The 27,423-nt window shown below is 41.0% G+C and overlaps 1 protein-coding gene across 1 annotated transcript in view; it reads left to right on the plus strand.

Annotated features, from left to right (window-relative positions):
- The first annotated feature begins 3,650 nt into the window (after nt 1-3,650).
- LOC117730504 (protein phosphatase 1 regulatory subunit 1A-like) overlaps nt 3,651-27,423 on the plus strand; it is a 34,955-nt gene continuing 11,182 nt past the window's right edge. The window contains exons 1-4 of the mRNA XM_034532238.1: nt 3,651-3,731; nt 14,871-14,931; nt 26,305-26,342; nt 26,500-26,563. Of these exons, the coding sequence (XP_034388129.1) occupies nt 3,651-3,731; nt 14,871-14,931; nt 26,305-26,342; nt 26,500-26,563 (244 nt within the window). The remainder of the gene's footprint in view (nt 3,732-14,870; nt 14,932-26,304; nt 26,343-26,499; nt 26,564-27,423) is intronic.

The raw sequence follows: 27,423 nt of genomic DNA on the forward strand, positions 1-27,423 counted from the left end.
ACAACAACAACAACAACAACAACAAGCATCAGTTGACAACATTGGTCCATCTAGTAATTAAACAGTAAAAAAGCAAAATAAAACTTAACAATTGAATTCACATTATGCCCATAGAAACAGATTAATTAATTGTGCACATTAATTAACTCACCTTTTTAGGTTGTATGATCTACTGAAATAAGTGTTGATTGTAATGTGTGACAGCAGCACCAAGGACCTGTGGTATCACTCCTTTACACACCACAGTGAAGCAGCCCGTTACCAAAGCAGCTATTTATCTAGATAGCATAATAACCACCCAAAACCAGTGGGTGTTATCCGCTATCTGGCCTCATATGGCAGCAATGAGCTGATTCTGACTTGGCCACCTATAAGGTGAAGAAGATTAGAAAATTCTTGGAAAACGACACAAAAGTGAGATTCATGTTGTATTGGCAGTGTTTTAAAGCACTACTTTTCAGTTTCACTTGAGAAAAATCTAAAAAGGACTTTCAATATAAACTTATTATATACAGTAACTTAGCAATGATTCAGAAACTAACACATATACTATAACACAATGCACAAACACAAAAGCACAAAGACAAACACATACCAACCACAGTAAAGACATTGGGAATTCCTAGTAATAATTTATTTAAAAGAGAAAATAAACTCAGTTTATTCAAAGAGGGATCCCCCACGAGGACGGGATGTCCGAGTGTGCAAAAGGTGTACACTTGTGCAGCAACAAGAGCAGTGACAAGGAAATAAGAGAATAAAAGATGAGGTACCAAGAAACATGTTGAGACAAAAGATAAGACAGAGAGGGGTAGCAGGGCACAGCTGCTGTTGATCACACAGCTGTAGCCTCTGATCTGCAGATGAGTTAAAGAATGATTCAACTCATCTGAATTTCATGAGTCTGCGGGGGGTTCAGATCGTGTGCAGCAATTTTAACAGACAGACAGACTTACAGAGAGATATGAGACTGAGAGATAAATAGATATTGAAATTGTATTATTTCCACCAATTGTATACAGTAACTAAAAAATAGACAATACAATACACAAAATAAATGACCTGCACTTACCTTTCAGATACCATGTCCTTCTCAATCTACTGTATGACTCGTTGACCTTTCCCCGACCCCCCTGCTCCCTTTTTCCCTTTGGGTCATCATCTTCAGCCATCTTGATCAGCGGAGAGGTAGGTCTCAGCCCATTACCGGCCGTGACCATGACACAGCACAATTTGTCACACACAACAAGCTTTAATGGCTACAGGGTGAGTGAAAAATAAAAACCATGTCAGTGTCAAGGGTAAACTGCAGAGGTGTGCTCTCCTGCATGACTAGATAGCACACAGAGTTCTTTGACTTTGCTACTAACCATTAAGCAAACCGGGCTGCTGTGGTTATGATTTTATACCATTCCATGCATCCCTTGTTGTCCATTCCTAGGTAGACAAACTCTATTAACACTTTTTAGCAGTAATGAAAATGTGGTGCAGATTTATTTGTCATTCACTTAGAGTGCAGCTCAGTGTTGCTATTGGTGGCCAGCTAAAGGATTTAAAAAAGCTTCCAGTCATCAGTGGCACAACTGATTGAACTGCCCTCAATAAATCTGGTGCATAGTTTGGTTTGATGTTTCCAGCTAGTATTTAGATCTGTTGGAGGTTTTTTATTGTTTGCTCTCTGACTCGTGGTTTAGGTTCAACATTAGACAGCATAGCTTCGCCACATGATTAAATGAAAACTGTTGGCAGGGACTGTAAAAATATACACTAATGAAACAACATTGAGTATTTAATTAGTAAACAGGATGTAGTTTTCCCTTCGGGAAAGAGGTTGTACAGTACAGACCAGAGGATACCCAGTCAGCTGTTGTTTTCACACACACACACACACACACACACACACACACACACACACACACACACACACAGAGCACGCATGTGGTCTTTTATTAACATACTTCTCTACTTTGATGACGGATACATAATTCAGGAAAAGCTCTTATTAATGTGGCACTTTTGTATTATCACTCACTCTTTCACTCTCAGCTACAAGCAATAACGGCTGAGTAAAAAGAGAAAGAAAAGGATTCTTTTATTCATTTATTATACATGTTATATACAGAGGGTTTTTCAGATGTCAGATGATGAAAACATTCTCGCTTTGCAAACCCCATGCAGTTACTACTTTATGAACCAGGGCTTATAGGCATAACATAAATGACTCAAAAGACCCAGTTTGAAGGCACCCCAGAGGCTTCGTGATCTAGGACTCGTGCCATATGGCCACCGTGTTTCTGGTTTTGATTTCAGCTGGGGACTTTTGTGTTGGGGAGCTCCACCCCCCTCTTCTCTTGCCCTTTCTCATATTTGCTGCTCATCTATACGGTCTTATATATTATGCATATATATTGCTTTTACAGGTAATGTATATAGTGGTCTAAATGTCATACGTATACGTCTTAAGCTACCAGTTAGTGTCTGGACAAAACTGTTAACGCCTCTTCATCAATTTCCAAGATGAGCTTTAAGCTTTGAATTAGATTATATTGATTTGAAGTAGCTTTTTTAATGTGATTGAACTTTGAATTTAAAGTTAAAAGCAAAAAAAATGATTCCGGGAATATAAATGCCCAGTTTGTATTTTATTACATCCCCAACATGTGCTGCAAATCTGGATGAACAACAGACCCTCTTGGCCGGTGTCAGGTATCAGGGCCCAGTAGACGTGTGATGTAGGGACAACTTTGAGAGGGGAATCAATAGAGATTGTGCTGGCCAGGCGACGGCAAGGACAAGCTTGGTCAGATATGAACAAAGCTCAGATGATCCTTTCAGAAGCACAGTTTCGGCTCAAAACTGTCCTTGTGTAGGCTTAATATTTATAAAATATACTGCAGTGATCTGTTGAAAATAGCTTGCTCACACATTTGTCTGTGGCACAAAAATGACTGTCAATATTGTCAGGGGTGTGTATTTATATACAACTGAGAGAGATTATTCATTCTGATTGAGCCTCTTTGTATTTATATTTTAAGCATGTGTAGAAAGTGTATTTAAAAAATACTTTCTCTTACTGTAAAGCAAGGCTGGATCATGCATCTTTTCCTACCATCCAGTAGAGAGAGAGAGCAAGAGAGAGAGAGCGAGAGAGAGAGAGATGTCTTTGTCATCCTCTCTCTCTCTGCTGGCTGTGCGGGGGCGGCTGCAGAACAGCCCTCATCTCAGATGTCCAATACAGACAGAAAGAAATGTGAACAGAGGGCGGGACTTGCATGAAAGGGACTTGTGCACAGCGAATGAGAGCGAAGGAGAGGTGTTCCTAGCCCATAATGCCCTTGCCTCAGTGCTGAGACAGAGGGAGAGAGGAGAGTAAAACCGGGTTAGAGACACCAGCAGGTACTGAGGATAGAAACAAACAGGGTGCCAAACTCAAAGCTAGTTAATCAGAGAAAAGTGTGTGAAAAGATAGAACTAAAGAACAGAAAATAGTCAGACAGAAACTACAACGCAATCTTCGTTTTTCCTAAGCTGGAGCCCACTAATTTTCCGTCACCCTCACTGAGCTCTTTACCCTCTTTTCCTCATACGGATTCTCCCTCCTCCTCCTCTTCCTCTTCATACTGTCCTCCTATTTGACAGACAGTGCCACCATGGACACCGGGAGCCCCAGGAAGATACAGTTCACCGTTCCTCTACTGGACACCCACCTGGACCCAGAGGCAGCAGAACAGGTGAGAAGGAGGAAGAGAAGGGGGTTTGAAGGATGTGGGACTTCCAGGCTTTTAAAGGTTTTCTTTAATTCATCAGTGACATGATTGGACTTTTAGCTCAATAAATGGGAAAGGGTGAAAAGGAAATCAATGTAAATGCTTGTCACATTCAGTCATCCAAGCAAGTGGGTGCAGACAAAGCTGAGCAACTCGACTGGAATGAAAAGATGCAGTGTGCTCTGTCCAAAATGTGTGAGGTCTGATTGACGTTTTAAACTCATTACTCCCCTGCACCTAAATAGCAAGCTTTTGAATGCTGTGCTTAAGTCATCGTGATCAAATGAAGATATATGTTCCCTTCTTCACTCACAACCTTGCAGATTCTGTAAGACACAGTAACTCAGTAGTGTTAAAAAGGGGTGGTGCACTGTATGGATGCGTCTCCAGGGCTTTGGCGTTGCTTTGGTTTGAGTTTGGCTGCAGGCATCGTACAGCAGTGAGATTCTGACAAAAGTTGCCTGCAAGCACAAGATAAACTTATTCCAAATCAATCTGCTATCAGCAATGGGATCATCTCATGACATCAAACTCAAACTAAATAATAGATTGTATCTGCATGAATCTGTGGAAAGCAATTTCTCACCTTTTTTCTTTAGGATCTTATAAACTCCACATCAGTGAAAGAACCAAGATCAAATAGTGAAAAGCCCAATGGGTGCAATGCATGTGTTTTTTTAGAGAATGTAGTGAAAAGATGTGTCCCACTTTCTCATTTTTTATAAATATAACATGGAAGGGTCATTAATAACAAATGATCCTCAAGTGGAAAGCTTTCTGAGTCTGACGACACCCCGTTTATGTCTCCCTCTCCCTTTCTGCTGGTCATTCTTTTTCCCACTGTGGCTGTCAGAAAGGAGATGTTAGGATGCCCTCATCGTGCATGTGTGTGTGTATGCGAGATCGGCCTTGTGGGACATTTCCTTGGATGGTTTCATGTTGAGTTAGAGCTGCTGGTATGATGAAGTACTTTGTGATGCTCAGTTGTGAGTTACTGAATGTGCAGACCATAACCATCATACTCCATAATCTCCTTCTTTGCATAAAGGCTCCCTCTCAGCTGGAGTTAGCTGTAAGTGAAATAACTTCCACACAGCTTCAATGTAACCTTAATTGTTACATCATTTGTGATGGTTTGCAATTTTAAAGTAAAGACCATCTGATATATTTTAATGTTGCTCATTTTTTTTTCATTTTCCTAGTAATTTGCCCCTTGATTTGTCATGTCAGTATATAACATTGTACATCTCAATGTAACAGCACATCCACATTGCAGTGCCTGTAAAAGGTTCTCCCAGTTTTCCCGTTTTGGAGGATTTAATGGGGCTTTTTGACACATTAAACAACAAGCATTAACAACAACAAAACAAACTAAAATGCCAAAATGAAATCAGACTCCTACAAGGTACTCTAAATGAATAATGGATCTAAAGTATAGGGTCAGCACGTTGGTGTGTAGTGGCAGCACGAGGGGCGTGGGTTCGATCCCGGGCTTGAGGGCCCTTCTGTGTGGAGTTTGCATGTTCTCCCCGTGTCAGCGTGGGTTTTCTCCGGCTTCTCTGCACACTCTTAAAGGATACATGGTTACGGGTAATGGATGGATAAAGTACAGGATACTAATTTACCCTGTTTAACGGGACAAACCCGATGCATCACTGCTGCAGCAAACAAGCCTTATACACAGCAGATATTTTGAAACATTTCATCAACGCTGGCTCAGTTCGCCATGACAGTGAGCCAGCATGCACCATGCCAACGCCCTGCACATAGCTCACTTAAGTAGAGTGCAGGTTATTAATGTTGTCAATTACAAATATGTGCATACCCAGCTCGGACATGCAAAAGACCAACGCATCATCAAAGTTACCTTGAAGGGTTTTGTCCCACAGAACAGAAGCAAATCAATCTGATCAAAGGACCGATAAATAGAAAAATTGTAGTGCGCCTTAAAAGAGTTCTTGCTTTCAAAAACCTCTTCATGCTTTATTATGATAAATGAAGAACTAAAATTGACCTTTTTTAAAATCCCATCCATCCATCCATTATATTATCACCCACTTATCCGGGGTCGGGTCGCGGTGGCAGCAGGTTCAGCAGGCCGACCCAGGCTTCCCTCTCACCCGCAACACTTTCCAGCTCATTCTGGGGGATCCCGAGGCGTTCCAAAGCCAGCCGGGAGATATAATCCCTCCAGCGTGTCCTCGGTCTTCCCCGGGGCCTCCTACCAGTTGGACGTGCCCGGAAAACCTCTAATGGGAGGCGTCCAGGAGGCATCCTGACTAGATGCCCGAACCACCTCAGCTGACTCCTTTCGACACGAAGGAGCAGCGACTCGACTCCAAGCTCCCCCCTGATGTCCGAGCTCCTTACCCTATCTCTAAGGCTGAGCCCAGCCACCCTACGGAGGAAGCTCATTTCGGCCGCTTGTATCCGAGATCTCGTTCTTTCGGTCACGACCCAGAGTTCGTGACCATAGGTGAGGGTTGGAACGTAGACCGACCAGTAAATGGAGAGCTTTGCCTTCCGGCTCAGCTCCCTCTTCACCAAGACGGACCGGTAAAACAGGCGCTTAAAATTATAATCCTAAAGATTAAAGATGAAACCCTGTTTTTAATAATATTCATGTCCAGCATTATTTTCAGCAATAGCAGTTTATTTTATTTACACTCAATAATAACTGCTCTCCCTTTTTACTTTATATATACTTAGATACACTGTATACACTTTCATTTCATTTTTTTTTTTTACATTTTCATTTTCATTTCTTCATTTTCATTTCCTTTATTATTATTTAAATGAGTCATTGTAATATGTCCTGCCCTGCTATTTTATTGTATTCTATATATTGTAAATATGTTTGCTGCTGCTTAAAAGAAATTTCTCCCTGAATAAAGTACATATCTAATCTAGTCTAACATATCAATTAATTATTTGCACTAATTTAGAGTGTATTACTATCATTGTACAGCTGTCAGTGATAATGGTTTTATTAAGTCTTATTATGCATGGGAATTCTTCAATCTGTGGTATCAAATAGCAAATCAACCAGGACTGAAATCGTCAGGATTGTGAATTTAATAATACTGTCAGAAGATGAGCATAGAGGTTGGATGGCATTCTTATCCAGGTCTGAAGCTTATTGGTTTGTGCCAGTGTGGTTTGCTTATGTTGCTGTTTACTTGTGTCATTTATATTTCAGGACACTTTGTCTGTACATTGGTGCCTGTGGTAGATGGTAATAAGTGTGTTTGTGTCTGTGTCTTCTCTCACTTTTTCGTCTTTGTATATTGTAAAGAAAAAAAAGTGGATGTAATTCAAGTCGCTCAGGTCTCCACGTCTGTCCTGTTTGTGACTGCACGTCAGGGAGTCGGTGTCCACTGTCTGTGTTTATTCAGACACGCGTCAGATCCCAGGCCAGTCAATACAGGATGTTAAACACCTCCATGCCTGGGGTTTACCTCCTCTTCTTCACCCATGCACACATCTTTTAGTGTTCTTAGCTCACACTCTCAATAAGCATGGCAAAAGCTTGCATGATCTGCCTTTGAGACTTTTACTTTTAGGATATATTTTCTATTTAGATTACTGTGAGTGGCCACTGAGCCTGCATGGCATGCTTGTTCTTAATTGGTTTTGTATGTATGTGTGATAGACAACAGTGAGAGAAAAAAAGAAGTCTGCTTGTTGTTGTCTTTGTGTTTACAACCTTGCTTATACATATCACATCAGGGGGCCTCACCCATGGTTCAGTGATCTCTGCAACCTGTCCAACATTGTGAATCAGCCTCCGTGGAGACCTGCCGTCAGTCAGAACAGCCTCCTTGAGGTCTGACCCTCACTCCAACAGCACACGTTCATCCTGCGATCCGCAGAAAGATACAGTGTGTTCCTCCGTTATCATTATGACATTCCGTTAGGGTTCACGGTGTACTTAGGAGCACAAACTGACTGTACCCGATAAGAGGCCAGGACCTGATAGTGACAGTGGATAGGGGTTTCTTTTTTATTATTTTGTAGTTATTCAGATATTCTTCTCACCAGTAGAAGTAGGTTTTATTCATTTCAAACAGCTTCTGTTACGGTTTGACTGATGGAATAGTTTGATATTTTGGGAAAAATATACCAATACCAATCTCGTATCTGCCTGTCGAATACAAAGCTGGAACAAGGAGATGGTTAGCTTCTTTTAGTTTAGCAAAACGAATGGAAATGTGGACAGCTGGGCCGGCTCACATCCTGTAGATGACAAGACTCCAGTATGTTAGTGCACCATCTATGGGTTTTGTATAGATGAAACAAATGAAGTGGAACGCTGGAGCTTTAGAGGTGCTGCTAGGCAGATATTATCTTGAAACAGAGCCAGCTTTCCGCTTCCAGTCTTTATGCTAAGCTAATTTACCATGTCCTGGATCCTGCTTTTATATTAAACACCATGTACAAGTCGTATTAATCTTCTCAACTAACTCTCAGCAAGAAAGAGAATATGTGAAGCAACGTCAAACTTTTCCTTTAACATTACAGAATCCAGGCCAATAAAGGCTTGAAAAAACTCAATGGCCATGAAAGTCCAGCTGAATATATGATGGTATTTTCAAGGGTTTGAGGGAACTGTACATTTCCAATGTTTGCACTTAGCTAAGTTAACTGGCTGCTATAGTCTTACATTGAATATTTCTCAAATCGTCAAATCGTCTGCTGATGTCTACATTAGATTCAACGTACATGCACTAATCAGTAAAAAACAGGCTGAGGCAGCATTAGTGCATTACATGTTAACACCAGGTTATTATCTAACATTAAGGTTGTTAATAGAGTAACGAACTTGGTTTGCCTCTAAATTAAACACATTTTTCTCTTTGTATGTTTACACCTCTGAGTGACACATTCAATCTAATCTCACTACAACAGACATTTGATATTAAACTGAAATATTTGCCCTATTTCTCTTTGCTTGAGAAATCATGGATGATGAGATGATGAAATTTGACATATTAAGGTTATGTCCTTTCATTTCAGGGTTGATTGTGTCCTCCTTAATATCTCCGATGCTGATGTGTCAAACTGTCTTTGTCTTTGACAGAGAACAACAACACAATACTCTATGAATTAGGAAGGTCATTTTCTAAGAATAACTTTTAAGAGCTGCCACGACGTGGAACAAAAGAGTAGACCCAAATGCCAAGCAACGGTGTAAGCAATTTATTTTAACAAAACAAAAGGGGAATCAGGAAGAACAACGCATATACGCAGGGATATTCGCAGGGATCTAAACAGACGAACCAACACTGGGGCAGGAGACACACAGGGTTTAAATACACTGGGAAGGTGCAGGTGATTATACACAGGAATAATTAATCAGGGACAGGGCAGACAATCACAGGAGCAGGAAGTGCAGGATATCTGAGGACACGAGAGACAAGGACTTCAAAATAAAACAGGAATCTAGAAACAAAAACCCAAGACTGTGACAAGTGCATCATATTTATCACGCCATGCATATCTCTTGCTCATTAAGAAAATCAAGATCTTTTGCTGAAAACATATGGTTTTAACCAGGACTTAGGCCTACAATCGTTACTGCTTTGTACATTTTTATTTGTAACTTTGACTGCTTTTGGACTGTTAGCTACACCCCTCCCCAGAGCAGCACGGCAGTCCTGTCACGCTTTGGATTTCATGAGACGCTAAAGCGTCTTTACAGAACCAAACATCTAACTAAAGGTTGTCTGTTAGCTTAAGCTGCAAACATTAATAGCATGTCTAACTAACATTGTAACTGAGCATTATTATCAAGGTCAAGGAGTATCATTATCGAGCTAGCTACATTTCTCCTCATCTATGATATGAACCAGTATGTAAGATGAGCAGACCAAACAGGATTATAAAAGAGCAAAGTTAAAGTCTGAACTTATATTAAAAGAAAGGTAAGAAAAATGTAATGTCTGCCAGGTACTTGTAGCTTTGACCTCAGTCTCCATACTAACATGCTATTTAAAGTTTGTTTTTAATAATTATGAAACCAATAGTATGTGAATTACATACTATAATGTCGATAAAAAGCAATGGGGGATAGCTCTGTAACGTCTATACCGCTTCAGTTGATGACACATTGCACACACATTTTTTTAAATTAGTTTTTCACAAATCCTCATGTGGTCACAGCTTAGCACGGGGTTACCATGGTTATCTGTACGAAGTGACGTGGTATTTAATGATATTACATTTATTGAGTATGTAGTCCATTTGTGATTTTGGAAGCATTGTCAGCCTTTTAGCACAATATAATGTACGTGGCCACCAAGTGCTTATCTAGCACCTCTTTTACAAGGTTCTTGTTTCAGATGGAAAGATTACAAAGTCAAACCGAGGTAAAGTTTTCAACCAACTTATAGAGCCATCATTTGATTAATTAGCTTCTAACTACAGCTTGTAAAATCTTTCAGCGATATTTGTTAATTCATTGAACTCGACAGTTGCAAGAAATGAATGTTTATTTCTGATTGAGGACCCATTGATTCAATTTCCAGTTCTTTCAACATGTTCACAGCTGCTGCAATAACAGGTCTGAACAGAAAACTTCCGCGCTGCCTTCATTGAAAACATAATGTTAAGCCCTCATTCTTCTCAATTTGTATTCAATTATAAATTGCTGCTTTTCCTTGATTCTCAGCAAAAGTTCTCAGTGAAAAATGTATTATTCCGGCAAATAAATTGCAGCTTGTGCCTCGCATCCGACCCCTGCTCCCCCCCAGTGCAGCTGGTTGTGTGATATTTAGCAAAAGAGAAGATGATAAGAGGGGCTGTTAAAGTGGAGAAGACAAATGAGTGATAGAAAGTGAGAGGGAGGCAGAGGACTGAAGAAACTGAGATAAAGGAAAGAAGAAGTCAGTTATCTGGGTTTTCAATGACCTGTGAATACAGTAATTTCCTCTATTCAGAGCCAAACGAGACCACAGTTGGAGACAGTCTGTGAGGATGTATACTGGCTGAGCACTGATTTCAGCTTGAACAATACCATGGTCATAATATCAAATGACAGGATGAAGAATCACATAAATCCTTATCTGTGCTCTGGGCTGAATTTCTGACTGTACAGTACTGCCTCAGCCCACACAGTAACAAGGTGCTGGGAAAGTTTTCCTTAACCTTTTATTTTTGCAGCAATTTATGTGAACGCTCTAGTTCTGATTCATGGCACCGACTGTTGCAATCACATTATTCTGGTGAAGGTCACAAGGCAACTCTGATAGCGCAAATACTACAAACATACCAATGTTTTTCTCGAAGGGAAATCAAGGTTAGGAGGTAAAGGCTATACGTCTTAGAATTTCACTTCAGTACAGTTGAAATTGTCATCCCAATTAGTTGTGATGTGTTATTCCTCGATAAGAAAAAAGTTCCCTGTTTTAAGCTATAAAACATCAGCTAGACATATTATTTCCTAATTTGACAAGAATTGCTTTCAAACATGATTTTGAGATGATGCCACATTTCCTATACAGAAGATTACACATTAGTAATGAGGTCTCAGAGACTCCAGCTGTAAAATATGGGTAAATACAATCAATGTCCATCTGCTCTACATCTGTGATTGGTGTAAATAGTTTTTACACAGCACTAGTCCTCTCAAATTCCAGTTGGAGTTCCATTGGAGATTGTTCATAAGAGGTCTAACAGGGAGTTACACCAAACACATGTGTAACTCCCTGTTACTCCCTCAAGTAAACACTGTCAGCTTTTTCAACATGTCGGCATGTTGAGAGCCGTTACAAGGCAATAGAAATGCCCTCAATTTCAAATTCTGCACCTCTGTCAAATCACCATAGTTTCAATCTCTATTGGTTGGTGTTATAGACGTTGTAGATTTGTCTTTGAATATGAAGAGAAAACCTCAGGAGCACACTTCAATTTGTTTCCCTGAAAGATGGACACAAGAAATCTAGAATATGACATAATGCTTAACTCGTGTAACAAAAGATAATATATCCTTTTTTGGCGTAACAGCAATGTTTTATGGTCATACTTTATTGCCTTCATCTAACGTACAAGTTCAGTTGAAGTGTTACACTTCAGCGTTTTTTCTACATTTCGTGTTTTAATGAGATCAGAAGGAAATAAAATGATTTGAGAGTTGATTTTGCAATTATTAGTACTTTTTTCGCACAGACAGCATTGCGGTCTGTGGGGTCACAAATAAGTAAGAAGCCAATGTCAACTAAACACGAGTGTTAAATATGAAACAGGACTTTGCCTCTGCTGTCTCTTGACCTGACCTATATTTTGTCTGTTGCCCCCACACAAGGAAATCAGGCATGCACGGCTTTTCCTGCCCACCCATCACTTTTTGAAGGCTGTTTTTGTTCGTTGTTGTGAGTGACAGAACTGCATTTTAAACGGACTGTAGGATGAAAGGCAGGCCCGGTGGTTTGAGGGAAGAGCTTGTCCAGTAAGCGCTGGTATTTGTGTGAGCTAAAGATCAGGGAGTTTGCTTTGCTGCCGGCTGAGGAGAATAACAATGACTCTGGCATAATCAGTTCTACACAGCCATGGCTCATTGTGGTTTAATGTGGGCCGGGAGGGGAGTTTTCTGGAATGACAACAAGACACATACAAGGCTGAAATATTAGTACATTGATTCATAGTATACACAAGTACTAAATACATCTTGATATCTATAAACCTGAGTCCCAAGGTGTTTCACAGACATATACAAAACAAATCACATAATAAATTACTAGTTTTCATTTGTCAAAGAGAAATTAGCTATAAAACCAACGATTGCATGGTTTATATTATTGGCTGCAATTCCCACCTGACATCACATTGTAACTCAAAGGAAACTCAAGACTTGATTACTTGTGATTGCATTTTGCTTCATTAGGATTTGAATTAATCTGTGGAAAAAGTGTGACCCCTGCTTAAAAGAAAAATAAACAGTTACAGTCCAACATGCAGACAGAGAAGAGAACAGTGGTGACAATTTAGTACCTCATCTTGGTTGCTTGTTGTAGGTATTTGACATAGCTGAATCATCTGTATTATGAAGGATTGTTGCATTTACACCTCATACTATTCATGTCCTATGCTTTTTGAGTAGTAGCTTGAGCTATTCATCATTAGATTGCTATCCCATGACACAAAACTCAATTTTAAGATAAATCTTTCAGTACCTTTATGTCAGCCTAAATAAAGACTGTGAGAGCATTCACATTAGTGACGGATACAGAAATGAAAGTAGCCGCTCCACAGAAAGGTGAAACTGAAAGGTTGACTTGCGTCTCTTGGAAAAGTGTAAAAAGCTTTATTAAATCTCTGCCTGCTTGGTAAAGAAAAGTCACTCAATGACTCTTCTTATTCTCTCAGCCGTTCTGTACTCCATGGCTGTGATTTGAAAGGTAATGAAGATGAAGCCTCTTAACATCTGAAAACCTAATTAGACTGGGCTAATGACATACTACTGACTGCTCGGTTTTCATTACTGCACATTATGTCTGCAGCTACATCTATATTTTGTATTGAACACATTCTAAAGTGATGTTTTGTGTTATTTAATAATTTCCTCACTCATTTTGTTGAACGCCGCAGCCTCAAAGTCAAAGCTGCAAACTGGATCCAAGGGCAACGATTCGCTTTCTGATTCTACTCTGTCACTTTGTTTTTCCCTTTTAACTGTGAATGCACCTGCAACAAAAATGAGTCCTATCTTTGTGCTTTCAAGACTCACTGCACAGCTCAAAACTTTGATCATTGGTTTCTCATCTCCAGAGAAAAAAAGTTAACAACAAGCTATTTGAACTGTCTCACACAATACAATGTGATGCTCCAGTGAGCAGGCAGAGGTTACAGGCTTCATGGCTGGATGGCTGAAGAAGACTACACAGCTTTATAAGTGCACAACCAGCAGTTAGAAAAGATACATGGAGGACAGAAGCTTGCACACCTTCCAACATTAGTCAGCAACACTGTCAGCTATGTGTGTGTGTGTGCGTGAGTGTGTTTGTGTTTGTGTGTTTGTGTGCGCGTGCTTGTGTTTGTGTGTGTGCAATTGACTATTTCAATTCCCATGTCATCGCCTTTTTATTTTTATGGAGCAAGAAAATGGAAAAGTAATCACCTGATCCCGGAGGCGGCTGAAAATGAATCACTGTACTTTTCTCTCCAAAATCTGTAGTCTAATAGTTTAAGAGATACAGATGCACAGCCAATTTACTTTCATATTTGCAGAACCTTGTGGTGCATATTTCACTGTAAAAGTGTCTGCCAGCCCTTACTGATACTTAACTGTTGTTGCTGCACAGTTAGGAGGGTGGCCATTTATTTTCTCCCTTGTTATTTTCACCTCCCTTTTCCTTCTTTCCATTGGAGTGAAGTTGTCAGTCAAATGCAGAAGTTTCTGGTAGTTTCAACATCTAGTGATGCGACTATTTTAAAGCAGGTTCATCCTTCAATCGGAGGTTCGATCCCCGGCTCAGCTAGTCCAAGCCGATGTGTCCCTGGGCTGTGCTTGCGGTGTATGAATGGTTAGCTATAGAGTCCTGATGGGATAAATAAAAGTCCTTTTTCCATCATTTGCTTAATAAAACTTTTCTGATATTTCAATCAAAAAGCTGTTTGCATCTCTTATATTTGATTGGATACTAATGGATACTTCTGTGTTTTCGCAGTTGTAATTCTAGTTTTCCACTAGCAGATCCTTCTAACACTCTCTGCTGTGCAGCTCAGTGAAATGTGTGTGTTATTTCAAATGTTATCCCAAATTGGTCCATAGCTGCCACACTCAACTAGTCATGAGCCAAGAAGCAAGTAGGTGGCAGACTTCCCTGCTGATCTTACTGCACTGTTGAGATCCAGCATTGCTCACAGGCTGTTTTATGGGTTTTTATGCTGAGTTATCCAGACGACTGGTACTGAGGGAGCAGGGCTAGTCTCTCCCTGATTGGCTGAGTAATGAAACAACGTTTCAGTGCACTGCTTAGCATTTAAATTGGTTGAGCCAAAAGCCTGTGTGAAATTACAGCCTGAGATCCAACAGGCAATATTTTCATAAGTTGTTTATCCATGTTTTTTTTCTCACATTAGAATAAAACTGTTCTACTTTTTCAGATCAGAAGACGCAGACCCACACCTGCCACTTTAGTGGCATCCAGTGATCAATCCTCACCTGGTAAGGCTCTTAAATGCAAACACGCGCATACATACAGGCTATTTTTGTCACTTGTGAGGTCATTGGATTTATTATCTTGGGGGTCACCAGAAACATCATTGATGATTCTGTTTTATTAAAGCCGGAGGACATTGCCAGAAAAGTAGCCAGATGATCATACAGAGTTAAACCAAACTTCCAGGTCAGCGGGCATTAGGGGTTTCAGTTGAGTATAAACATTATTAGTCAACACTGCATTGCTGTTCATCTCTGGCGTTCGGACATTCTGTGTCATTCCGGATGATTATGCATTGTGGTACATCGAGCCAGATTCAAACTCTTTGTGCGTTTGCACCCTTGTTGTTGGTTTCCTACCCCATCTGACCTGTTTGTGCTCCCAAATGTCAGCATTAACTTTGATGAGTACAATTGAATCATAATCAATAATTGCCAAAACTACAACACTTTTACCTAAATTGTAACAAACTAACAGGCAACCAAAACTAACCTTAACCTAAAACAAAGTCTGAACACTCAAATAACAGCTTGACCTTGAGCTTTTTGTCCACAGATGGGAGATGAATCCCCACAATGTGATTAATTCAGGGACATAACCACAAAATAACAAGTTAATGTAGCCACAATATTCTTCAGATATTTCTATTTCTTATTGTGATTGCCGTGATGCAGTATCTAAAGTACATTTTGCACCAAGTAAATCTTCCTGCTGTAATAGAGCAACAAAAACAACTGTGTGTGTGTGTCCTCTCATGGGATCGTAATGATCAAACACAACAGTGCTCCTCTAGAGAGTTGTCTTCTTCTGTGAGTCATCCAGTGGCTCCCGGCCTCCCCCACTGCCTCTGCTGTACTTCCATGTGTAAGTGTGTAATGTGACCCAAATTAAAGGAGGATCAGCTGGGAATATCGGGCGGTGAGTGTAAGTTCCTCTAGGTGAGAAAACAGAGGGTGGTATTCTGTTTATATGAATACATGAAGAGTTGATGCGTCATTAAGACTACCAGAGACTACCAATGTTGTATTGTTTAACTTGCAGCATTTTATCTCTTAGAGTTGAGTGTTTTCATATTGAGGTCTGATTAAAAAGTATTTGCCTGTGATCTCTTTGCTTAATATGTGTCTATGTGTTTGATTACACGTGTCTGTCTTTTTATTTAGTAATTGGATACTGAGCGTGCAGAGTGTCTCAGGGTCGACCTTGATCTCTGAATGAAATTGCAGAGAAAACTCTTAACAATCCACCCTGCTCAGTAGATCAGAGGCAAAAAGACTTATGAGGCGATCAATTTGTGAAATCGTATGTGAAGTGAAGGAATGGGGAAAAAAGAACCTGAGACATAGTAACTAAGATTACCGGAGAAGAGGAAGTGTGTTGTTTATCAGATATTATATATCATATTATATTGTTACCTGTTATTTTACAGTCATGATCATTTGACATGAGTTTTAAACTTGTTTGTTTCTTTGGTTGTATTGTGCTCTACCCGTACAAAATAAAATAACAGTGAGGTAGAGGGTGAAGATGCCTTGGGATAAAAGCAATACTTGTGATAATAAGGAATCTCATTAGATATTCCTTCAACACACTTGTGATTGTACTGGGCGGCCAAACTAGTTTTACCTCTGGAATTAATAAAGTTATCAAATCTAATGTAATCTACTGCAGAATATTTTGACCTGCCGTGTGAGTGTGTGTGTGTAGGTGCGTGCGTGTCTGTCCTCAAAATGAGAAATTATGAGATAGCCATGCCACGGAAAAAAGATAGGAGTTAAAAAAAAAGACTTCAAACATCAAATCAGACTCAGAGACACAATCGAAGATTCAGTCATTTACAGTTATGAGTGTGTGCGAACGAGGATGTGCGAGAGAGGAGGGGAATGGGGAGGAATAGATATGATGATGATGATGATGATGATGATGAGGGAGAGGAGCTGCGCACTGCATTATTTAATGCTCTGCAGATTGCTCTGTCACGTGCATTGTGAACCCCAATAGCACATCAGATGCGGGCTGTGCCTGATTTGATTTTTTTCTAAAGAGGAGCATTCATGTCTCAAAGAGACAACACTATCGGTTGACAAACACAGAATAATCAATTCTATCAATACAGTATATACAACCTTATAAAGATTGTCTTCTTTACAAACTTTGACTTTGGCTTCATGAAGAGCAGCAGCAGTGCTCTAGTGTTAGTCCTTTGCAAGAGATGGATAAATGGATGTACTTTGTTCCCAAACTGGGAACTTGCCTTCTTAGCAGCAGGTAATCCAGATGTAGCAACAGTAAATATAAAGTAAACAACAAAGTCGCACTGAGTGCAGATCTCTATCAGTTGTGTGTCTGTGCTGTATTGTGTGATCGAATGAATAGAACTCACTATTGGCCAACCCCCATTTAGACACCAATGAGGGCAAGATAGGCAAAGGCGGCGTAACCCAGGCAGCAATAAGAGGTGCTTATGAGAAAGTATGAGTCACTGCAACCATTAGAGGTCCTTCAGCATGCAATCATACGTGTGAACCCACAATATTATACAGTTTGCTCCAGCAGAATGTGAGATCACCTGCAGACAGACACAGAGGTGCACACACTCACTCTTCCTGGCAGGGAGAGATGTATATCTATAGAATACAGAATATTATAAGACACTATAAACTCCGAACATTTAAACATAAAATTGAGGGAATAACCATAAATCTTACATAAAACGATCACGTTAAGTAGTGCCCATTAATTGAGATCCTTTCATCTCTACAAGCACCAGCTGCTCTGTGGTGGTGAGTGCTGCCACCTGAAGCACTTTTGAAAATATATGAAGCTCGAAGCAAGACAATGCAAGATGTCTTGCTTCATCTTACACATACAAACACACACATGCAACATGAAGGAAGTGAGGACTGATGCACACCGGCTGTTAACAACAACTAGTGCGACTAATGTCGCAGGAAATCACTTTGTTCACTATACAGTACCTTCCAATTTAAAAGGGTTTTCAGAAGTTACAATGATGACACTCGTGTCACTTTTCCATTCACTGCCATTGTGATTGAGGGGTTGAACCTTTCCACATGTTTACAACTTTATACCTTTATATAATTCAAATATTATGTACATGCTGTGCTTATGAGCAACACTGTTTATACCTGTTCTTCTTCCCTGCCATGCAAACTGCTGGACTAATCCTTCTTCACTTTGCCCTTTCTTCATCTTTCAGATTCTCCCTTTATTTGAGCAGGGTTAGGGTTTTATATATATATATATATATATTCTACAGATATACATATCTCCCTATATATACATCTCTCTCTCTCTCTCTCTATATATATATATATATATATATATATATATATATATATATTGTGGCATCACAAGGGGACAGGTAGTGGAGGGGCGCTACAAAATGGCCACCAGTGCAAGAACTACATCTCCCAGCCTGCCTCACCGCTCACCCAGCTGCAGCTGCTTAAGGTACCTGATTGAGGCAGGGCTGGGAGACTTAAGAGAGAGCACCTGGGAAGGAGAAAACACACAAGCGGAAGGTGAACCCACAAGCACCTGGAAGAGGACGACAAGGAAGAGGACTTCGTAGCCTGGAGTCACCAGTGTTGAGTTTTGTTTGGTTAATTAACCACTTTCTCCTCCGGGATGTTTTGTGTTGTCTAACTGGACCTTTTTTTTTTTTTTTTTTAAATATAATACTGCTCAGCTACTTAACACTGGGCCGGTAACAGCGAATGAGCTACCTTTGTCTCATCTAAACATCGTTTCCTGGATACTGCGCGACCAATTCCACGTACTCCCCGATGGCATCATTTTCCGCGTCGCCGACGGCTTCCTTCAGGTCGCACTCGACATCAGGGCTTTTGTAAGCAGCGATTAGGAGATTGAGTGTCTCCTTCTTAGCCTCGTCACGCGTAAAACCCCGATACTTCGCAAGATTGTCCTCTCCGCATGCGACTAGCAGCATGTGGCATGCCCACGCGAGTCGCTTGTACAACGTGGCCTTCACTGCCCCGAGATCCGGCCTGTAGCCGTAGTACCGATTCCCTCCCACAGCAAGTGTCGCAGCCCGGGCAGCTTCCCACTCTTCTGGATAGAGGCGTCTGATGGCGAACCACGCAAAGTGTGGGTGCACATGGATGGCACGGTTGATGATGTCCAGGCTGGTGAGTCCTGCCCCTCTAGCCTGGGATATCATGACGCGAAGACGGATCAAAGCGTTGCCCGTGAAGTATCCCTCCCAGCGTTGGAACACCGCCTCGGCGTCGCGAACACACACAGAAAAGTTATCCCAGGTGAGCCTCACGTCCTCGGGTTTAAGCATGTCGAGAAGAGGGCCCATGACGTCCTTCATCTCCTTCTTGAGTCGCTCTAGCTTGTCTGTGGAGATAGTGCCTCGTGTGATGAAAGCCAGGATCATCAGAAAGACAGGATACATTCCCCTCGCACTCTGCCTCTCTCTGAGTCCCTGCATGCAAAAGATGAGGAAGTTTATTTTAACCTGGTCTCCTGGATTTCCATGCCAGTCTCTAACCATCATATTCCAGACAACATTGCCGGCCGCGTCCTGGATCATATTGAGGTCGAGAGGCGGCGGTCCCGCTCCCCCTGCACCGCCACCGGCTCCCCCTGCACCGCCACCGGCTCCAGCCGCCTGAGCAGCCATGGCTTTCATCTGGCGTCGTCTCTGCATTTCCATTAATACATCTCCAAACCAGGCCTGGTCGGCGAGAACGCCTCCATTCAGTAGTACTCGATGCAGCTCATTGCGAGCGTCCGCCGTCGGGAGTGCTCGAGCGTTGGGCCAGTTGGGAACGAGACACACGGCGATGACCTGCTGAACCTTGGCGACGGCAGACCCCGTGCGGAGAGTGCACAGGACGTCTGTAACATACAGGCCAGCAACACCTACGCTGGAAGCTCCTACGTGAGCGGCGGTGAACGGAGCCATATCCAGATTACGAATCATGCAGGGCTGGATGTTCCCTCCCGCTTGCCCTAGAGATCCGAAGACGGCGACGTTATCCAGAGGGCCCCATTCGGCGTGAGTCGCAGCAACGTAAGCCCGAGTGGCTGCTATTCCCCCAATATGCTGGTGAGCGTGATTGTGGACACGGTTGTTGTACCCGACAGCCCGTGACACTACGGGGGGCTGGGAGATGTAGTTCTTGCACTGGTGGCCATTTTGTAGCGCCCCTCCACTACCTGTCCCCTTGTGATGCCACAATATATATATATATTTATTTAAAATACATTCCTGAATATGTTCAGACTTGTCTTTTCATTTTAGTTTGAAGACACAGTGCAAGCGTTTTCTTGATTTTCTCATTTTTCTTCATCTGAATTGGCAGCTACAGTCGGCAGCTGAATTAGAGCTGCTTGTAAAGTGGAGTCAGAAGACCGTCTCTGTTCCCGTCTGGCTTTGTGACAGATGACCAGTCAGCTGGGAGTTGTAGCGATAGAATCATCATTGCTGGAACGGCCTTCTTTATTGGCCTTTTCTCTCATTCAGCAGCACAGATGGGCTCGATACACAGAGGAAATCTGAATATAAGCCGAGTGAAAGCCATATTTTACGTTTGTTGACTCAAATTATATTTCAAACATGTCTACTACTGCTGCTGCTACTACTAACTATATATATATATATATATATATATATATATATATATATATATATATATATTACACATACATACATACATACACACACATACATACACACACGGAATGAAGTTACCTCGCCCGGACCAGAGAAACCTGGTGGACGTCACCTCGCTAGCGGGGAAAGAGCCAGAGCTGGTGCGGGAGGAGGAGCGGTATAGTTGGGCTTTATTTTAGATCTTTGGGGCGTATATTTGGGGTACTTGTCATACTCCAAAACTCACCAAATGTTGCACAGGCTTGGTGAACATAGCCATCTGATATTAGGTGTTATATGTATCAATGTTTCCATAGAAACAGTTATTTGTTACTTTGATTACATGATCAGTTGATTCTGCGACAAAGAAAAGTTATATGTAGCTCCTCCCCCACACCACACAGACGACTTCCCAGACGATGGTCCCAGAGTGGACGAGCTCCTTGATGCTGCTGATTTCGAGGCGGAGTCTCTTTTCAGTCACGCTTTTGGTGGACTTCACCGCATCAAGAAGAGAGTAATTGTCCGTTACACAGACAATGGGTAAATTGTCCGTGTGCAATCACCTGTGGTCAGTTCAGAGTAGAGTGTAGCCAAAAAGACTGCACTGTCAATGCCATCTGCAAGTGCCAAAGTCTCTCCTGCTAAGGTGCTTCGGACATCTCTCCTGATCCTCTTTGAACGCCAGCATATAGGTGAAAACCGTCCATTCTCTCCCATAAGCATGACCAGGTGTCCGCCTTGAGTGTCACCATCTGGAAGGTTTCCCATCGAGGAATCACTAAACACCACTAGTTTCAGCGAGCTGTCTTTTCCCAGGTGCTGAAACCTGAAGGTCACCTCTTCGGAATTCAGTTTCCTGACAAGTTTGTTTGCCCAGTGTAAAGTCTGAACAGTAGCATGCTTTGTACTTGATGATAGGATGGATATGTCGTACATTATGTCGGGTCTACTCTGCCTTGCTACCCACAATATTTGGCCAATTTTCGACTTTAACATGTCAGTGTCTGTTAGAGGAGCCTCTCGCTGTGTGGCTCTGTTGGGATCCACAGGAATGGGTTGTAGATTCTTGATGTAAATCCTTTGTTGCACTTGTATCTCATCCTCCAAAGAGTGAACCTCCATTCCAATGTAGCTGAAGCTGTTGTGCTCTTCACGTCCAACTTGAAAAGCAACTTTTAAGTGAGGAATGACTGTTGTGGAGAATGTTTCTGAACCACCCCAGATGAAGTCATCCACGTGACAAGCAAGGAGTCATCCAGCCAGTAGAACATTGCTGGATCAACTTGTGACACAGTAGCTCCCAGTTGCTGCATGGTGTCTTTCACTCTGTTGTACCAATACAGAAAAGCATCTGCTAAGCCATAAAAAACACTTTTTTAACTTCCACAGAATTCCTTTGCCCTCCTTTCTTGGGGGGGGGCGAATATAGACATTTCGGGTTAACTCTTTGCCTTGTAAAAAGGCTGCTTTAATGTCCATAGAGTTAAGCTGCCATTTCTTTTGACATATGACTGCCATAATCATTTTTAGAGACTCTGAGGCACATGTAGGCGAGTCTTTTGGGAGCTCCTGGGTGTTCATTTCTTCAAAGCCTCTTGCAACTAATCTAGCTTTTGGTACAAAACCATCAGGTGTCTCCTTGAGTGTGCACACCCACCTCGTAGAGACACATTTCTGGCCTTCATCTTTCACCTCTTCAAACACATCATTCCAGTTGCTGAGTTCATTGTGTTTGGCAGACATGAAGGCATCGTCATTCACAATAAGTATGTCTTCTTCAGGATGGCTAGCACCTAATTCACCATGCTCAGGTGGGACCACTTGAAGATTGTGTACTCGTCCTAAATCAACAGAACTGGTAGTGCCAATACTTTCCTCAGGCTCAATGTACTCCAAATTATACCAGTATTTGTATGCTCCAGTGGCTTTTCCTGCCCTGCTGAGGATTTTTCCAGTGTGTGCTTGGCCACATCTGTCACCACCTCATCTTCTGTCAATTTTGCATGTTCACTTTTGTGAGGACAATCCTTTGTCCAGTGATATGTGCTTTGGCAGACTGCACATCTTGTCCTTCCATATCTGTCGAGTGGATTTGTCCCTTGAACAGCCGTATGATGTTGTGGGCTTGACCTGGCATTACTTTCACGCTTGCCAGTAAACTGTGTAGTAGGCTGAGTCGCCAGCACCCGCACTCACACGGAGGTCATTAGCTCCCTCTTGTGGAGAATTATCAGCAAAGATTCTCTTCAAGCCTGACTTCATGTTAACAAACGAAAGCTCTGGGCAAGCAGTAAGTGCCAATAGTTTGTCTTTAACATTAAGTCCTGCAGTGTCTAGTAGCTTGAAAGCTAACACAGCATCTGGAAGCTCCATCTTGAACTTACGTAGTCGGTTGTACCGGCGCTCAAACTCGATAATGTAGTCGACCATAGAGACGCCATTTTGTCTTGCGATCCGGTCAAACTCTGTGTACGCCTCGTACTGGCGATCTTTTTCCTCTTTCAAAAAAACTGAGTCCAATTTCGTGAGAAGCATTCCTCCATTGACGTTTAAATCTGCTGCAGCGATTTCTAGCGCACTATCCCTCGCTCTTCCCGTCAGCGATAAAGCAACCGCCAAGGCCTGCTTCTTCTCCTCCAGGTCCGTCACCAGCCTCCAAATTTCAACCTCATTTTTCCAGCTCTCGTAAGACTTCTTCTCGTCAAACTGCGGTGGAGTTTTATAATTTCCAGCCGCCATCCTCTGCTACCATGTTAATTGAATAAATCCAGTGACAACGGTAGATGTTTCAAGCTTTACTTCAAGCCAACATAAACATACGTTCCTCTAGAACCAGACAGAACCCGCGCATGTGCACTAAACTGAATACTTAACATATAGTAGAGAGAGGGTGTAGGGTACAGAGGGGCGCCTCTGCAGCCTACACCCTCTCTACTGCTTGCGCTCTGGCAGTCCCGCCGTGCTCTGGCACGCGCACAAGCAGTAGAGAGAGCAGTATGAGCCTCAAGACACACCATTGATTTGTATGAAACAGAGCGGACTACAAAGATGGTGGCTGGGTTAGTGTAACTGCTTTATTGTTTCACAGGCTTTACAGACTAAAAGTCCCCTGCAAAAAAAAAAAAAAAAAAAAAAAGTCCCCCTGTGTTCAGAATTTTTTTAAAAAACAGATTGATATTCTGTTTGTTAACTTCTGATAACATTACTTTAAAATAAAAGTGTGTAATACACTAGTTTTTAATTCTTTGCGCATAATGCGATTAATCGGTAATTTTTTTTTCATCTTTGCCCAGCACTAATATAAATATATACTTTTTTTAATTTGAGCCCAGCTGCTCACTGTTATAATATTTAGAGTACATTAATACTATCCACCAATTTTAATCATAACTGAAAACCTGAGAAGACACCATATTAATTTGGAGCTCCAATTTCACTCTATCTGTGCTGCACAAAAATCATGACTGAAATTGCAGAACTTTACAGCACAGCTTCTTATTTTCAGAGTCAGAACACCTCCATTTTTTTAATAAAATATTTTTACTCTGCAGATGTTAAATTGTTAGGTTAAGAAGCAACAATTCTGCAGTTAAAGCTGCCACCATCACTGGAGGGGAACCCTTTGCTATTTATAGCCACAGTATTTTAGATTTATTTTGATATGTATGGAACTTAAAAAAACAAAACAAGCAGCTTAAACAGCAACAAGATGTGGGCTGAAACCAGAGATTATTACACCTACACTGATCACAAAACATGTAGCTACACAGTCAAGAAAACCTTCCAAGCATCTCAAGATTCTTTCACAGATTCACCACATTTATTGAAATTCTTTTCTATTTTTGAATGTTTTTTATTTACATATATATCCCTTTAAGATATTTGCCTTCTCTTTTTGCTTTTTTATGGCTGAACAAAATGTTCATATCACATTTTGCACCGGTGGGATAAAACTAGATTTTTAGACTGCCATAGTTTGACAGCTGTCTGTCAATACCCGTTTGGTAAATCTTTACTCTGAAACAATTCAAGACTGCATATTTCTTGCGATTGATTTGAAACAAAATCCATAATGGTTGTATGAACCCTCTCAAACTCCTGGGAGACGCTAAAAATACGATTCAGTTTCAAGCATCACTGTAAAATTACAGCATAAAGATGAAATGAAATGTAATGGCTTTTGTGTGAGGTTTTTATTCACCATGACTTTGTGTTTGTTGCAGAGAGAGAGAGAGAGAGAGAGAGATAAAGATAAAGAGATGAATAAAGAAACAAGCACATCACTGGCATTTTGAACAGCCTAGTGCATACTTTTAAGAAGGAATAATATATGCACATGCTCACACACACAGAGTGCTTCCTAGTGCCTAGGGATGCATAGGTTGCCAAGCAACAAGGTGGTGTCCTAGAAAAACTTTCAAGGCTGGAAACACAGTGGATGTTCAATGCAATCACTATTGATTACAGTTAATGGTTGTATTGTACTCCAGTCAACAGTGTTTTTGTTTCTATTTCAGTCCTTTCATTTCATGAGCACAGTCTTGTTTCAAGTATTGACCCCAGATGATCCATCCTAATCCAGTTGGAGTTACATGTTGCTCTTTTTTTTCCCTTATCTTTATTCAAAAGGTACCATGTACAGTTAAAACATAAATGTCACCATTTTACATACTTTTACTGTAGTAATATACACTCAGCTGCCAGTTTATTAAACAGTCCTGCGATAAACCCGACCTTCATGAAGGTTATAATGTTTTGTTTTTGGTGAAACTTTAGTTTTAGAGAGGTGTTGATTCAACTGTATTAGGGAGTGTGTGGTGCTGTTGAACTGCATATATTATACAGAGAAGTGTTTCCGTTATTTAGCCTCATTGATATAAATAGGATGGAAAAATATTAGAAACGTAACAAGAAGGTCGGATCAATTGCAGGACTGTTATATTTAACTATAAACTGCATTCATTTGAGCTATATATACCTAAACACTGCCAACTGATTGTAAATAATCCAGACTACACTTTAAGTATGCTATACACTTACTTCCCTTAATAATAATCTACACTTTTAATAATCCCACAGTGGGGAAATTCTTCTCTACATTTGACCCCATCCATAGTTATTAAGGATGGGCTGCAGTGAAGCACCTGGGGAGCAACTGAGGGTGCAGTGTCTTGCTCAAGGACACTTTGACATGCAACTATGGGGAGAGCGGGGAGCGAACCGGCTACCTCGTGGTTGTGGGACAACCACTCTACCTATGAGCTACAGCCGACCCCTAAACCCTAAGGGTTTTTGGATAAACAGTTTTACTGTTTATATCACCCGCAGTTGCCTGCATGGAGGAATCTATTAGGAAGAGTGCGAGAGTGGATTAGCGTCCCCTTTGTTTGCAAAAAATCTGTTGTGTGACTATTTTTATTAGAAAAATGAGAGTGGAGAATAATACAAACAATTCCACCCCCACCATGCTCGATAAAAATGGAACAAACACTTCCATCTTGCTTGTAGTGTCAGATAACCATCTGGCCAGAGGTCATCTTGTGTGCACTCTGGTGTCTGGAGACACAGCAGCACTGCAGCCACAGTACACTGACTGAAGAGGTCAACTGTGCTATTATGGACAGTCACAAGGCCGCACAATGTTTGCCAGATCATTCTGTGTTTGCATTGAGTCCTATATTTGTTTTATTGTGTGTTATATGTAACTGTGTATTTGTTTTTTTTGCAGAAATAGATGAAGATCGTCTCCCAAACCAGTTGTACATGGTAATTTAATTAATTCTCTTTGAGGGTCAATTTTATCCAAATAATGTTACAGAAATGTAATTATGGGAATTAAGTTTCTTTTTTAAATTTTATTTAAAAAATCTCCTGAATGTTTGTGCTCTCTGCCCAGCTGATAAGAAACATTGATGTTTTACAGGCAGCCTTGTTGAACTCCCCTCGACAGCGGCGAAAAGTGCCAAAGGGAACTCCTACAATGAAAGGTAGAGTGAGTTATCTAGTTCTGTGTGATGTTGGCATTTTATGTCTTGGATCACACTTTTGGGTAGCCATTAAACAACAGGAAACGTTTTCAGACTTCTGAAAATCTAAAAATATATTCTTTGAACTGAAATGTAATACGATAATCTTATTGTCAGGTTAATTGAAATTAACATATATTGACAATTAAAACTCCTCCTTTCATTAAAGTATTGCAGTACTTGTATTTTGTTAATTATCAATACAATTAGAGACCACAAAGGATCTTTTGGTCTTGTAATTTGTAACATCTCATATGATAACCATTTAAGCCAAATTGTCTCTCATGGCTCACATGAGAGACAATTTGGTAATGAAATTGGTCGTGGTTGTGGGACAACAATTTTTATTGGTCTGGAGAGTGACATAAAATAAACTGAATATGGACAAGAGAGACACACAATCTGTTTCAACATACATATGGCACATCAGTATTGCTTTAAGACAAAATGTAACAAATGCCAACCTTCCTTTAATGGGACAAAGCTATTAGCATGTCCAATAGAGTCTCGGAAGTCAGGTGTCAAGCAACGTAAACTTACTTGATCAAATAGCTGAGCTAATGATGGGAGTTTGGTCTACTTCGAGTGTCCTATTTCAACGCTGGAGCCACACAGTGCCGAGACTCATTAGACGGATCAGAATTTCTCCCAATTTCAATTTCTTGAGCTACAAAGTCTATCTTTGCGAGATTCGGGCACAAGATGTCCTGTACCACCTGAAGAAAACCCGAAGATGATACACACACAGAACCCCAGCATTTGACTTTTCTGAAGCCTTTTTTTTTTTTATCACTGCAATGCAATTAGATATAAGTCAACAT

Source organism: Cyclopterus lumpus, chromosome 5 (genome assembly GCF_009769545.1).
Source record: "Cyclopterus lumpus isolate fCycLum1 chromosome 5, fCycLum1.pri, whole genome shotgun sequence".
Lineage (NCBI taxonomy): Eukaryota > Metazoa > Chordata > Actinopteri > Perciformes > Cyclopteridae > Cyclopterus > Cyclopterus lumpus.